Source organism: Pelmatolapia mariae, linkage group LG2 (genome assembly GCF_036321145.2).
Source record: "Pelmatolapia mariae isolate MD_Pm_ZW linkage group LG2, Pm_UMD_F_2, whole genome shotgun sequence".
NCBI classification, from domain to species: domain Eukaryota; kingdom Metazoa; phylum Chordata; class Actinopteri; order Cichliformes; family Cichlidae; genus Pelmatolapia; species Pelmatolapia mariae.
In genome coordinates, this window is record NC_086228.1 from 3,689,454 (window position 1) to 3,703,729 (window position 14,276).

The following is a 14,276-nucleotide window of genomic DNA, read 5'->3' on the forward strand; positions in this document are numbered from 1 at the left end:
GTCAGACATGAGAGCAGCTTTTTTTTCCCCCTATAAACCTAACTTTTGTATATGTCATCAAGGTGACATAAGACGACTGTTAGGGTGGAGGCAGAAAAAAGTTGTTCAGAAGGTTTATAATCAGGTCTTTTTATTAGTTCTTTCACATTGTTTCATATACAGTGCAGCCAACTAAAGAAAAAATACATTAGAAAAATTTAAAGGAAAAAGATAACATTAACACTTAATCCTAACAAAATTGAAACAGCATTGTACTTCATGGGCAAACCCCCTTTAACAAGGGCCTCTGACACTATGGGCCACCTACATCATGACCTACCATACTGCCCCTCCAAGAGAGTGTCCTCCCACTCGTTGAAATAGCAATTAAATACCACTTAAGGATTAAATAAATTAATAGCGCTCAATCTGTCATTCATATATAATGATGAGAAGTTAACAGTTGGAACATTAGCAAAAATATTTTTATAAAATGCCTCAATTCTGCAAATGTTTAAAACCAACAGATTCTTTAACCTCACCAAATGCCACCCCTTCTTCATCCTACACTTGGCACATTCCCTCCCAGGAACTTTACCATAAAAGGAGGCCAGAAATGGCTTTTGCTAGCTGGAGGTCAGGTGTAGTCTGGAGGGGAGGTGAGATACAAAGTAGGCACAAATCTTAAAATACTATGCAACTTTTTCCATGGATTTTAAAATAGTCTGTTTGCGAAATATACAACAGTTAGATTAAAGGCACCGCGGGATGATTGGAGATCACAGGCTCCCTGTGACAATGACATTTTGTCATCATGCAGCTTATGTACTTCTGCTTGCGTTAATTCATAGATTAGCTAATAAAACGTCCTTTTTTGAGGGATAATATTATAATTGTGTATTTGTATGCGACTAAGGAGGGCTTTTTTTTTTTTTTTTTTTTTTTTTAAGTGAAAAAGTTAGGGTTCAAATTTGGTTTTATTAAAAAGAAAGGTCAAGCGGGGGGTGCTGGGAAGTGTTTTAATGCAGCAGAGGAGGTGCCAAAACTGAAAGTGAAACGAGGTGATCTTTCGCGAGCAGCAAACGAGCAGGAGCTACGATTAATGGTGCCAGCGAAGACAAGATGATAATAAATAAAGGTTACAAACGCCTACAACTACCGACACATTCACACTGATTTGTGTTCAAGGTGCATCGTACCTGTTACTGCTTTGTTCAATGAGACACGACTGGGATTGAGTAATGAATGGGTTCATATGTATATATGTTTGTTTATCTGGACGCAGGGAAAGCGAATTTCCTCTGGACTTTTTCCCCCTCCAGAGGCAGCACGGGGAAATTTGGCCATCAGCGATAAAAGGCGCCCAGAATGACAGGATCTTCGTTAAGCGTGGAAGGTACTGACAAGGTAAGGTTCTTTACAAATCTGTTTTTTTATATATATTATATATATTAAAGCGTGTGAAGTTGAGCACTGTAACCAACTGGGAAATTGCAAAAGAGAGGGGGGGGACTAATAACTTAAAAACAAAAAAGGTTAATGTTAAATAATAAAAGTAATAATACAAAATAAGAGTGGTTATAAATTGCACAAGTATTATATAAGTAGGTGTGGCTTGTTTAACATTTAAGCACTTTGAGTTGACTGATCCCTTTTAGCATCACGAATGCTGCTGTTGATATCAACTTATCATTCCACAGAGTGTGTTATGACTATTTATCTAATTTTATTATTTATTTATTCAGGCAGTTGGACACTGATCAGAGTTGATGGCAGTGCATTTCCACTATTGCAGTGGGTTATTACAAGTGCAGCTTTACTGCCATTTGTAAATGTAGGTGTAATGTCTTTAAGCATGTGCGTCCAAGAGCCTGTACTGCTTTTATTGCATTTTTACTGACTTCCTTTGTGCCCTCTTCTTCCAATTTTTATTGATTTTTCATGATTACCTCCCTGGTCTGTCTTCTCTTTTTCACTCAGATGAAGTGGTTTGCTTTCAGCATCATCTGTGCAGTTTTCCAAATCAGTTACCAGAATCCAAAGAAGCACTGGACTCTGTTGCCCAACAGTAAGTTTGATAGTTGGGAGAATCTGTCACCCTAAGTTTAAATGATTGATTCTCGCCCTCTTTTCAATCCTTTGAATGTGAATCTGTCCCCCGATAGTTCTGGTTTTGGAGGTGGATGGCACTTTGGGTGAGCAGAACCTGTTGTGTATGGAGTCGCCACAGGAGCTCATTGGGAGTGCCAACCAGAGTCAAGAAATCTTTTGGAAGAAGAATGGAATAAATCAAGCTCAGAGGGGAAACTCATATCGAGTGCAGCTAGAGGAAAGCTTAGGAGGGGGCAACTACACCTGCCACAGTGAGGATGGATCTCTTCTCAATCATACTATTGTTCTCATCAAAGAAGATAAGAGCAAAAGGCGGAAGATACTAGTGAAAACTGACGAAGGTATGTGCAAACTTGACACAAATTATACAGCTGAGAAAACTGGATACATTTTAAAGTATTTGTCTTGTGCTCTCTGAATCGTCTTGTTAGATTACCTCAAGTGCACGGCTCAAAATTACAGTGGCGAGTTCCACTGCTCCTGGACCTGGCACAGCAGTCGCAATGGCAGAGTAGCATTTATCAAAGCTCATCGGTAAGCACACGTTGTACTGCTGAAACACTTTCGGTTCTGCTCACCAATAACAACAAATCATCATGTAAGAGCTGAGATTGCAGAAAGACATACATAAATACCCAGTTATGAAAGGAAACATGTTTGTGATTTTTAAAGGTCATGTACAGGGAACCATGTTTAAAAATAAATAAATAATAATGATAATAATAATAATAATACAGCTGCAAATGTTTGCCCATGAGAATCTTGTACAGCCACTTGACTCTAAATGCATGTTTTTTGTTTTTTTTACTTTTCTACAGTGTTCCTGACAACAACACAAAGTGCTCTGTGGATACCAGCGGCCAGTGGACGTGCTCCTCAGTTTACGGCAACTTCACCTGTACCGTGAGTGACAACAGGATCTCTTGCCTGGACAAACAGCATTGCCCTTACGCCGAGGAGAGCAAGCAGATCTGCGTCACTGTGTTCGTGTTGAGCCAGCACTTTCTGTTGGAGGAATATTTTCAGTGCTTTTACTTGTCAGAGATAGGTGAGAATTCTTTGGACGAAGCTTCCTCTTTTGTGGCTTTTCATTGTTTTGGTCTTACTCTGGTGTTTTGCTTCCGTCTTAAACAGTGAAACCTGACAAGGTGGAGATTGCTCAAGTCAACACCACAGTGATACAGTGGAGTTACCCGAGCTCCTGGAGCAGCCCCTACTCCTACTTCCCTCTCACCTTCCAGATTGCACAGCTCAAGGATGGTTGCGAGAGCTGTGACAGCCCTTGCAACGACTATAAAGTAAGTGCCATTTACAGACTGTATTTTTCCAGAGGAAGAAATGAATATAATGATATACCATATGTGTTAATTGATATGATACAGTGCATGAAGGGTACATGTATAAATGCATTTTTTTTTTTTTTTTAAACAATTTCAGGCTTTGACACTCCACTCTACAGACACTTTTCAGTTCAAAGTGAAGAACAGGGCTAAGGCTGTGTGCGTCAGAGCAAAAGATGCCTTCTCTTTCTCACAGTGGAGCGAGTGGAGCCATAAAAGGTTTGTGCCGCTCTTTAGTGTAACATGGGACACTCGACATCCGTTTCTTCTGTAAATCTTGCAAGCCACGCGTTTTTCCCCATAGGTTGTGATCACATGTCAGAGTGCCGACTGCGTGTTGTCTCTTGGCTCTATTGTTTCCACTTTTTACATAACTCACTGATGGCTGTGGTGTGTTTTTGAGCCTTAAACTTATGTCTGTCAGAGTGCCAAATGATTCCGTTATTTCTTTTCTGTTTACAGGCTGAGGAACCACAGGAAGAAGAGGAACAAGCACCTGAACAAACGAATATAAAAGAGGAGAATTGTGGTGCTTTATATATTTATTTTACAGAGTAAAATTGTTTTTTGTAATGTCTAATTGTGAAAGTAAATAAAGTGAGCTCAGCTTGATCTTTTTGTCACCTGTCTGCTGCACAATATTGGTGAAATCAAATATAAGCTACCAGTCAAATTAACACATCGCCCAGATTTCAGACGTAGTCGGGAGACACTATAGAAGTCATTCAAGAAATGACTGTAGCACTGTTTTTCCTATCAGCCTTCCGAAAGGTCGGTGATGTAATATTAAAACCCATTTTGCAGAGAACAATGTTTGAATAACACATGTAGACGGACATCAGGTGTGCAGAATTTCTATGTCTTTTCCCTAACCGGTTAGGTGAGAGTGTCGCTTTCGGTAGAAACTCCTCTTCGCTCTGGGACAAAAACCAGAAGTTTCATAAAACAGTTGTTATTAGTCAAGATATGGCACCTGTGGTTTCCAATATGTGCTTCTTGCCAGGACACAATTTTGTGTCATGTTTGCTTGCTTTCTTTCTATCAATTGCCTTCTCCATGGTTATATTACAAAATTATAATTTCAGATTAAATCATCACGCATCTGCTTTATACTGAACTAGCTGACAGCTCTTAATTTTACATGGGATTCTCTAAAGGGCAGTACTTTTCTGTAAGGTCAATATATTAACAATTAACTTCTGCCAGTATTGATATATTAATAGAGCAGCATTTTCCCTTAGCTAAATACAGTAATATCAAAACTGAGCTCAGAGTTCCTCAGCATGCTTGGTTTCGAACACCCATATAAGAGGAAGCGCACATGTGATATAATGTAAGCTTAGTCAAACAGCTAGGCAGTGACCTTTAAACAAAGGAATTGTTAATGTGATTAAAACTATTAGTCAACACAATCTGGCATTTTCCTTTGCCAGTAACTCTTCTTCACAGTAAGTGACATTGGGACATCGCTACACGCATGACTGGTTATCAGCCTAGCGCTGGTGGCAGTAATGTTTACCCTACACATTGTTTTATATAGTTGAGGACAAAATAAACAGTGTCAGGCCTGAAAAAAAAATAATCCACAGTAGATGAGCAGTATCTGAAAGGCATGTCCTTAAGAAATGGGGGAGAAAAAACCAGCAAAGACCTGACACAGGGCCTCAAAGATGCATGTGGTCCTTAAGTTTCAAATGAGACTCATCAGAAATGGTCTCAGTGGAAGGGTGACTGCCAAAAAATCATTCTTAACCTCCTGAGACCCAAACTCTTTCACGGCATGCATTTTTAATTTCTCGTTGCTATTTGAGCTGATTGGGACCTGATGAATGTAAAAACAAACAATCACCAGATTCTTTTTACCTGATTTTTGTTTCTAAGAAAAATGAGAGCCACATATGAAGACATTCATATGATGAAACAGACGCAGTTTAATGTCCTCGTAAGTGGATATCAGGCCCCTGTAGAGCAAAATTTAGTATTTTGGTCTAGACAACCCAAAATGTGATGTCCACATATGTGGACGCCAGGTCCTAGGAGGTTAATGAAGAGAAACAAGGAGTAAAAGGCTGAAGTATGCCAAATTACACAAGTATTGAACTGAAAAGCATGCAGTGGAGCACTATCAGTCATGGATTGGCCTCCTCAGAGCCTGGATCTCAAATTTATTGAAACAGTGTAAGATAAACTGGACAAACAGCACAAAAGGCAGCCAACATCCAATAAAGATCTTTGAATGTCCTTCAAGAAGCCTGGAGAACTCTTCCTAAAAACTACTTCAATGACACAAAAGTTTGCCTACGAGAGTTCAGGCTGTGTTGAAGAATAAAGGTGTCCATAGCAAATATCAAGCTCGTTAGAATTCCACAAACTATACTATTGCCCGATATGCTGTGTTTCCATTTATGTGTGCAAATGTCTGAATAAATTGTTGAAACTACTTCCCATTTTCCAAGCAAAATAGAAAGAAATGAGAGGTGGTTCAAGACTTTTCCAAAGCATTATAGCTATAAGGAATTCTGTGTTTAATACTGTGTAATGTTCACCTGTAGTTACAACCTCTACTATGAAAGCATCTTATGCAGTTATAATAGTTTGCAATACCAGTACCCAGTCACTGATGCCCACTAGGACTTTCTTGGCAAATATATTGATAAAAATATTATTCTCAAACATTATTTAAATATGTTTGTATGTAAATGTCAAATGTTGATGTTAAAAAAATAGCTTTTAGCTTATTTAATCACCGTTATACAATGAAAAGGGCACGCAAACACACTTTAGTGTCTTGTGGCTCTAAGAAGTTCAGCAGTTCACTAAATTAATGTTTACTGGTATTGGTATGTGTGTGTGTGTGAGTGTGTGTGTGTGTGTGTGTGTGTGTGTGAGTGTAAAGGGTCCTAACAACCTGAAATTCCAGTCTAATTGTTAATGAAGCATCATTTAGAACCAAATTTCCATGTCACATGCAAGAAAAGTCCAAATAAACAACATCAGACCTAGTGAATCATAAGCGACTCTTGTGTGCATTGGCCTGTAGGTTATGGTTGTTTGTCGCGAGGCTGTGGTGGCTGCTCTGTTCACTTCCCCATCGTAAAAAGCAGAAGAGGTTAAGTGACATAATGACTTTCGGGGCAAAATACCAAAAAAAGATATGACAGTCCTGATCTACGTTTTAGTTGTCTGCATGTGACAGAGAGTATTTGTTACATTTTTGAGAAATGTTTCAACTTTTATGCTTATAAAAAAGTGAAAAAATACTATGATTTATCTTACATTTTTCATTTTTAAAAGTGGAAATTCTAACATTGCTTCTTAAAAAAAACTAAATCGGTATGTTAGGGTTATAGTAGGTAGTCCTCCGAGGTCAAATGAGACTTTATGAATGCTATGACATGATCTTTTGATAAGTGATTAAATTAGATCCTCACTGGTTGCAATAACATTTTTTACTGGCAGTTAATCCATTAGTTATTCTTTGATTGATGTAAACCATCGGAAAATTATTAAAAACAAAGGCTAATTGTGATTTACCCACGCTAACGCTGACATCTTACCACTGACATCTTTCTATTCTAGTCAGACCACAAACCAAAGATTTTAATTGACTTGCATAAATAACAAAATATCAAATCTGCACACTGGACTTCAATATATCATCGAAACAATCTTATGTTTTCAGCTTTAGTTTATAGTAGGTGTAATTTAAAGGAGACGTCTGTGAGGAATTATAACATTTGCAGCGAACATGACCTCAGCTCCAGTCTAACCACAATGCTGAATGCATCACGTGTTACATTAGCCACGTGGTCTGACTGGAACAGCATACAGTGTGTCTCTGATTAATGTAGGTCAAAGAGCACGAGTGAAATCAATTTGTATGTTTCACAGCTGTCCGTACGGTAAATACAATACTGTTGGTTGTGACTACAGACAAACGGAATACTTCTTTCTGACATAGTGAGTTTCTTACAGTTTCTTCTAAACCAAATAAAGATAGTTTCTGTCTCAGTTTCAGTGTATGGATATGTCTTCTTGTGCAGAGCTGGTAGAGTTTGATTTATATGCAGTTTAAATAATTGTCTCACCTGTCGGAAAACATGAAGGGCACAGCCTGATACCCACTACAGAGTCACTATTCTTTGCTTCCACTTAGTTCTACTTTTGACATTTTTATATACTTGTATTTATGTGTATACATGTGATGTGTATTTGGACACTTACGTCTAGTCTTTAAAAAAAATTAAAAATTGCTTTAATTGTCTCTGTGGGGTTTACGCTGTGGCCAACATATCCACGGAAAAGGGTTTTTATAAGCAAAATGAGGAATGATTATGACTGCTAGAAGACAAGGTCATCCTTACTGAGCCCATCAATAGCAATTTGGGGGGGGGGGGGGGGGGGGGGGATATTTCAAGGCCAAGGTCATGTTTTGGTACACTGAGTGTATATTGTGTGCACATAAAAATATTGTTTCTTTCTATATTTTGAACAGTTTAGCTTTTAAACACTTGGTTTGAATACACAACGGGATTAGATTAGATTAGATTAGATTAGAATTGCTTTCATTCATCGCTGCCGTCTTACTGACCTTATCCACTCATTTCCTGACTATGACAATCATGGCACAGAAATACAGCCACATGGACATGCTATGCAAGTGCTACTGAGACTTGATGGCCCTCTTGCGTCGTGTGATGTCTTTTTTACCCCACTAGATGGCAACATTGCACCTGATAAGTGTGCTTTTCATAGGTCTTGACCTGAAATGAAACGGGACTGGGGATTGCTAGAGATATGTAGCCTAAAGGACTGAAAAATGTACAGCACTCTCATTTCTCATCACAGCAGTTTATTAAATTTCTAGTCAATATTTGCTGACGCTATAAAAGCACTTTAGGAACAACAATTATACTTGTTTTTTCCTTTCGTATTTTATGCTGATATTAAAATGGATCGAGTCTGCTGGTGGTTTGACACGTTTTAAAAGGCAAACACCTATATTTGTCCACTTTTATGTCGACTGGAGAGCATATTGTTAGACATACGCTCCGCTCTCATAAGCATATGCCCTGATTTTACAACTAGTGATTTTTACGAGTCTTCCGTTCAATCAGGCCATTATTATCATCAGCCCAACCTTTTTGATTTACAGGAACATCTGGCTGTACAAGAGACGGACTGCAGCGCCTACAACTCCTTTCTCATCAGTTACTTCAAAACGTCTAATAGAGATATCACGCAGGGAATTTTAATAGCCTTCCCATATGTGGACACTTGAACATGAGTCCTCGTCAAGTGTCCTATACACACACACATATGCAGACGCACCTTTACATCGTTTAAATGGCGTGCGCATTTCTGTTTGCGAGTAATGACCTGAGATATTTCGCAAACCTTACGTCCGGGTGCCAAGGAGTTAGTAAATCGCGGTATTAGCATGGCTGGGAGATCGGGGCCCAGACTGACATGCCTGTTTTTGGATACTGAGACAGTGATATTTGGGCTAACCGTGTGCGTTGGTGTTTGGGGATATAAATATACGACACCCCGGAGGCCTCCAGTGTTCGCGCGGGCCCGCATGCCAACCAAGGCAGACAGATCACTTTGAGGGAGCCGGCCACAATCAAACAAATGTGCTGAAGGATAGATCTCAACTTGTGTGTGTGTGTGTGTGTGTGTGTGTATGTGTGTGTGTGTGTGTGTGTGCGCGCAAAAAAAAAAACTGAGCCAGTACGAGCGTGAGAGACTTTTTATCACTATTTATTGTATCGTGTACTCACGTGGTAGGGTGCTCACATTTCTCCTCCCACAGCAGGAGACATAAATAAACAGCTACAAACAATGATGAGATGATTGCCGCGGGTTTGGTGTCTAACCTTGACCGTTTATGGCATTTCTCGGCGGTTTGCTGGTCGCTTATTATGCCGAAATGTCACTCAAAAAGTAATAGTTAAAAACAAAGTAAAACTTGTTTGGAGTTATTAGAGTGCCAAAATATATAACCTCATAATTCCAAATAGTGTGTATTTTGTTTTAATTATACGTGACCTTTTTTTTCCTGAGCCCGCAACCGCCAGCATCAACGTGTCAGATTCTTTCATTTGAGCCGTTTTTTGATAAAATCTTAATTTTCAGATATAGCCTCCTGATAAAAACAACAAAACCAAACGACTCTTTCATCCTTTCCATTTCATTATAATTAAGCAAACAGTACTTAGTGAGCAGATGCCTCCCCCGGACAATTGAATTTGACAATTTAGAAATGACTCTAATGATCGGAGGAGAACCAGGACTGGTGAGCAAAGTGGGGAGAGCTGCAGCAGCATCCTCATTTCCTGCTAGAGCTGCTGGATTTGTTCGTCCGGTCTTCATGCATGTGAGCTCACCGCACAGTTTCATGGCTCCGTGAGCAGCCATGCAAATTTTTTGTCACACTTTTTTTCTTCATTTCTTTTTTTGTGCTGTTATTGTTTGTGAGCAGTTCCTTTTGAGTGACTGCAAATTTCTTTTTGGGCAGCAGGACGCAGAACAGTTTAGTTGTAATCCTCATATTTATGTTGGATTCAGCATTTAGTCCCGCAAGATTTATGTAATGCATCTAATCAAAGCTAATTTCAAACCACCGGGCTGTAACACAAAATTGCGCACAGCGGCTGCCAGGCTCTGTTTTTTCTTTTTTCTTTTTTTCCTTTGGTGCGCTGAAACTTTGTTAAGCCCATAATCTGCCGGAGTTGATACTCTGAATGAACACTTGGACTTCTCCGTGCAGTTGATTCCGAATCTCGTGTGAAAACAACAAGACGGAGCTTCAGTTAAAAAAAAATACAAATAAATGTTTGAATAAAGTCCTTTTTCTCCACAGCACACGCGTGCAGAATGTGGACAATTAAAATATTGATTTTTGGTTGTTTGATGTTGAATTAATCTGAGACATATACGCATAAATCTGCGCGCAGATGGTGAGTGCTTCTCGGATTGTTTCACTCCACTAGTGCATGCTTTGTCACATAATAACGAGACGAAAACGAAAAAAATGTTTGTATATGATCCTCATTAGAACATTTAATCAGAATCTGTTTGGGCTTTTTGCAGATGGATGCGGGGATATTTCGTGGCGTGCCGTTTCTCTCGCTCTTCTCTTTGCTCACAGACGGAAAACTACATGGATCAAACTAACTTCCTCCCTGGAGCTGGTGTTTGATTGCCATGAACATATTAACTGTCAGCTCTAAACACTAAACACAAAAAAGATTTAACACGCACACATCACGCACGCACACAGAGAGAGAGAGCGCGCGCAAAGCTTCAGGCTAAGTGGCTGGGGCGGGACAGTGCGCGGAGCGAGGCGGGGACAGAAGGCGGGCGGGCGGGCAACGTGGTGGTCGGGTTGGTGGACAGATGATTGTCCGCGTTATTAACTATGTTTGAGGCGTGCAGACCACGCCTCCTTCACCTACTAGTCCTCCCCTTTGCGTGCAAACCACGCCTCCTTCACCTACTAGTCCTCTCTCCTGTTTGGCATCCCAGAGATGGTCCAAAGTGATTCCTCAGGGAAGGAAAAAGAGCGCAAATCACCCGAGCGGGAGCTGAGGAGGAGTTGAGCCGCTGCTGCCCGGGACTGCCTCTTAATTGCGCGTAATCTTCCGTTTCATTCATCTGAGCTGAGAGAGAGAGGAGGGGAAGACTTTGTAAATAAGGAAACGGAGCTAAGGAAAGCGAAACGTGTTTTCATCTCCTCGTTTTTCGTTTTCTCTTTGGACTGTTTGTTTGCAAGGAAAAAAAGAAAAGAGAGAGAAAGAGGGGGAAACTGACATTTTTGCTCGCGTTTGTGTCAGCTGCACCTTGATCCCGGGGACTGTCGCCAACTCAGTGCAGCCTCTCATCCTGCGCTTCCCCCCTCTTTTATCGTTTCTCACGCTGTTCATCTTCACACAGCTGCTGCTTCCCCACTCCGTTTTCCTTCTGGAGTCGCTGACACGAGGTGCAGCTAACCTCGGATGCTGACAGCTCCCGGCCTCCCTTTATTCTTTCTTTCTTTCTTTTTTTCCCTTCCACATGTCGCATCTTTTGTTTACTTTGAGAAACACGCCGCAACTAAACGCCGAGTGAAACAGACCACGCCACTTTGCTCGTTCTGACAGCGCGATCAAACAGACACGCAAGAGGAGGGGAGGCAGGAGGGGAAAAGAAGAAGAAGAAGAGAGAGAGAGAGTGAAAGGAGGGAGCCGAGGAGAGGAGGAGAGAGAGGGGGGAGAGAGAGAGAGAGTGAGTGAGTGAGAGATAGAGACAGTGTGAAGGTGCGTTTTGATGTTTGGCATCCACGAGAGCATCCAGAGGAGTGGGAGTAGTATGAAAGAAGAGCCCATGGTGGCCGGGATGAACGCGGTTCGGACATGGATGCAGGGCGCCGGGGTGCTGGACGCCAACACAGCCGCCCAGAGGTGAGCCCGAGGCGGCCTTGGCGGTGCGCTGACTGCGAGGCGTGGAGACCGGGGATATGGGGGGGAGAAAAGCCGCTCAGATCTGCGGTGTTAAAGACGGGAGAGCGGCTGCATCACTTGGGGCAGCACGAGTCCCCAGAGGACGCAGTTGTGGGATAATCACCGCTCCCCCTCCAGGCATTTCAAGCCCCTTTTCCCTCATTTTTTCTCTTTCTTTCTTTTTTTTAGCTCAAAGTCCGACTTACTAAAATATTGTATGTGCCTCGAAGTTTTTTATTTAACGGATTTCAGGACGAAGGGCTGTAACAGTGACTAAAACTCCTGGGCGAGCGGGGTTTAAATGTTCCCTCAGCATAACTTTAGTTTGAAAAAGTGAGCGCTGAGTTTTGCTTAGACTTTTCAGCTCCTTTATTATTATTCACATTATTAGTAGTAGTAGTTGTGATTTTGTTGTGATAAAGCCTAGTAGCTTATGTGCATACAGAATTATATTTTTCAGGTCTACAATTTCGCAGTTTTCCCACAAAATAAAAGAAAGTGAATTTGATTTCATTAAAGCTGCAGTAGAAAGTAATGACGCTAACATGGACGACAGGCCTACCATCGAGAGAGCAACTGACGTGTCCAAATTATGGCTTTAATATTAAATAGTACGTCGAAGCAATTCAACTTTACGCTTTAACATTTAGCCATATTTCTGTAATTATTGTTGATGAAACTGCAGCTTTTTTATTCAACTGCACAGAGACGAATTTTGCCACCGATGAGGCTGAATCTGAGGGCAGGTTTCTGTCGTGCTGTGATTCTATTTTCTTTATTTTATTCTATTATTTTTATATGTATATATTTTTTCAATGCCCGTCGTTTTGGATGCTAGTTGGTCTGTGCTTGTGTCCGCAGCGGAGTGGGTCTCGCTCGGGCACACTTCGAGAAACAGCCGCCCTCCAACCTCCGCAAGTCCAACTTCTTCCACTTCGTCCTGGCTTTGTACGACAGACAGGGTCAGCCTGTGGAAATAGAGAGAACCACTTTCGTCGACTTTGTAGAGAAGGAAAAGGTGAGTTTGCAAATTAAAAAAAAAAAAGAAATATATATATATATATATATATATATATATATATATATATATATATATATATATATATATATATATATACGCCTTATTATTTATTTTCATCGTCTCACCGCGTGTAATAAAATATTCAAGGAAAGAGTACAATGTTTAAATTGCAGCGAAGCATCGACTGACGCCTGACAATATAGTCAAAGTGATAAATTACCAAACGCACACAGCAGGGATTATTACTCCCGAAGGCTTCCCTGATGTGATTTTTAGACGTGGGTTCCTAAAAAAATATAATACTTGCAGACTTCTGATTATATTTGTCATTACTCTGACTTTCTTTATAGCTGCAAAATAATGAATATTACACATATTTACGGCAACTTTTGCGCTCATTTGCCGAGAACCATATTGACTTTTATATTCTGTGACAGCTCAGCACAGCATGCAGCCCATTCCTGCAGGTGCTCTCCTGACAAGCTTCTTCATTTTCACATGTTTTTTAAATTTCTTTAAAAAGGGAACTTTCAATATTAGTCTTTGAAGTCACATCGATATAGGAAAATGTTTTACTTATTAATAAGTGCTGCATTTATTAGCATTTAACAACGACTTCTTTATAATTAATTATAGTCAAATGTTTTTGTGCTGGCCAGTAAGAACACGTTACACATTGCGCGTTGTTGTGTTGGGGGAGATAATAAATGTGTTGGAAGTTGTATCATTTTAAAAATAGGAAATAAAATAAAATGAAGCTGTGGGAGAACAGTAGAATAGTTTAGGTTACAAAGCTTAAAAACAAATAAAAAAACAGTGTTTTTTAAAAAACAAAAACAATTAATTATTAAGAAGTTGGGTTTCTTATTCTTTGTCAAATAGCCTCATTAAAAGTTACGAATTCTTTTTTTTATTTTTCTAACTCTTCTCTGCAAACTCGAAACGAAGAGGTGAGAGAGAAATGAAAACTTAATTTCACTGTAGATATAAAGTTGTGATATTTCGCTGATGTAAAATATATATACATATATATATATATATGTATCAAGTTGTAGACATGCAGTCGAAGTCCCAGGACGAGGTGGCTCGCTTGCCTGCTTGCTTTTACCGGGTCTGGTTTAATTTTCATAGGAAATGACGGGGGAAAAGACCAACAATGGGATCCATTATAGACTTCAGCTCCTCTACAGTAACGGTGAGTTTGGTTTCCATAATTTTTATGGAGCAATAACAGAAGCAGCGTGTGAATGAAACGTCAAACACAAGTGAGAAAACTCTGGAAATAAATGTTTTAGGTGGTCACTTGGTTGAGCTTCGGTTTAGAGGTTTTATAGTTTTCTT

At 40.1% G+C, this 14,276-nt stretch overlaps 2 protein-coding genes across 6 annotated transcripts in view; both read left to right on the plus strand.

Moving 5' to 3' along the window:
• Positions 1 to 1,959: 1,959 nt before the first annotated feature.
• On the plus strand, positions 1,960 to 3,961 carry il12ba (interleukin 12Ba). The gene is made up of 7 exons (XM_063490530.1): positions 1,960 to 2,047; positions 2,145 to 2,432; positions 2,523 to 2,625; positions 2,910 to 3,139; positions 3,226 to 3,389; positions 3,529 to 3,650; positions 3,894 to 3,961. Exons 1-7 carry the CDS (start codon positions 1,960 to 1,962, stop codon positions 3,943 to 3,945), a joined length of 1,047 nt encoding a protein of 348 aa, XP_063346600.1. The 3' UTR covers positions 3,946 to 3,961.
• Positions 3,962 to 10,948: 6,987 nt separating this feature from the next.
• ebf1a (EBF transcription factor 1a) overlaps positions 10,949 to 14,276 on the plus strand; it is a 55,519-nt gene continuing 52,191 nt past the window's right edge. For all 5 annotated transcript variants that reach the window (XM_063490493.1, XM_063490485.1, XM_063490501.1 and 2 more), the window contains exons 1-3: positions 10,949 to 11,875; positions 12,776 to 12,932; positions 14,067 to 14,130. In XM_063490493.1, the coding sequence (XP_063346563.1) occupies positions 11,742 to 11,875; positions 12,776 to 12,932; positions 14,067 to 14,130 (355 nt within the window). In that variant the 5' untranslated portion in view covers positions 10,949 to 11,741. The remainder of the gene's footprint in view (positions 11,876 to 12,775; positions 12,933 to 14,066; positions 14,131 to 14,276) is intronic.

Bases quoted from the DNA above. Each gene is read 5' to 3' on its own strand.
- il12ba (XM_063490530.1), top strand. From the start codon at position 1,960: ATGAAGTGGTTTGCTTTCAGCATCATCTGTGCAGTTTTCCAAATCAGT. The intron at 2,626-2,909 runs GTAAGCACACGT...ACTTTTCTACAG, and splicing joins GCATTTATCAAAGCTCATCG to TGTTCCTGACAACAACACAA. The intron at 3,651-3,893 runs GTTTGTGCCGCT...TTCTGTTTACAG, and splicing joins AGCGAGTGGAGCCATAAAAG to GCTGAGGAACCACAGGAAGA.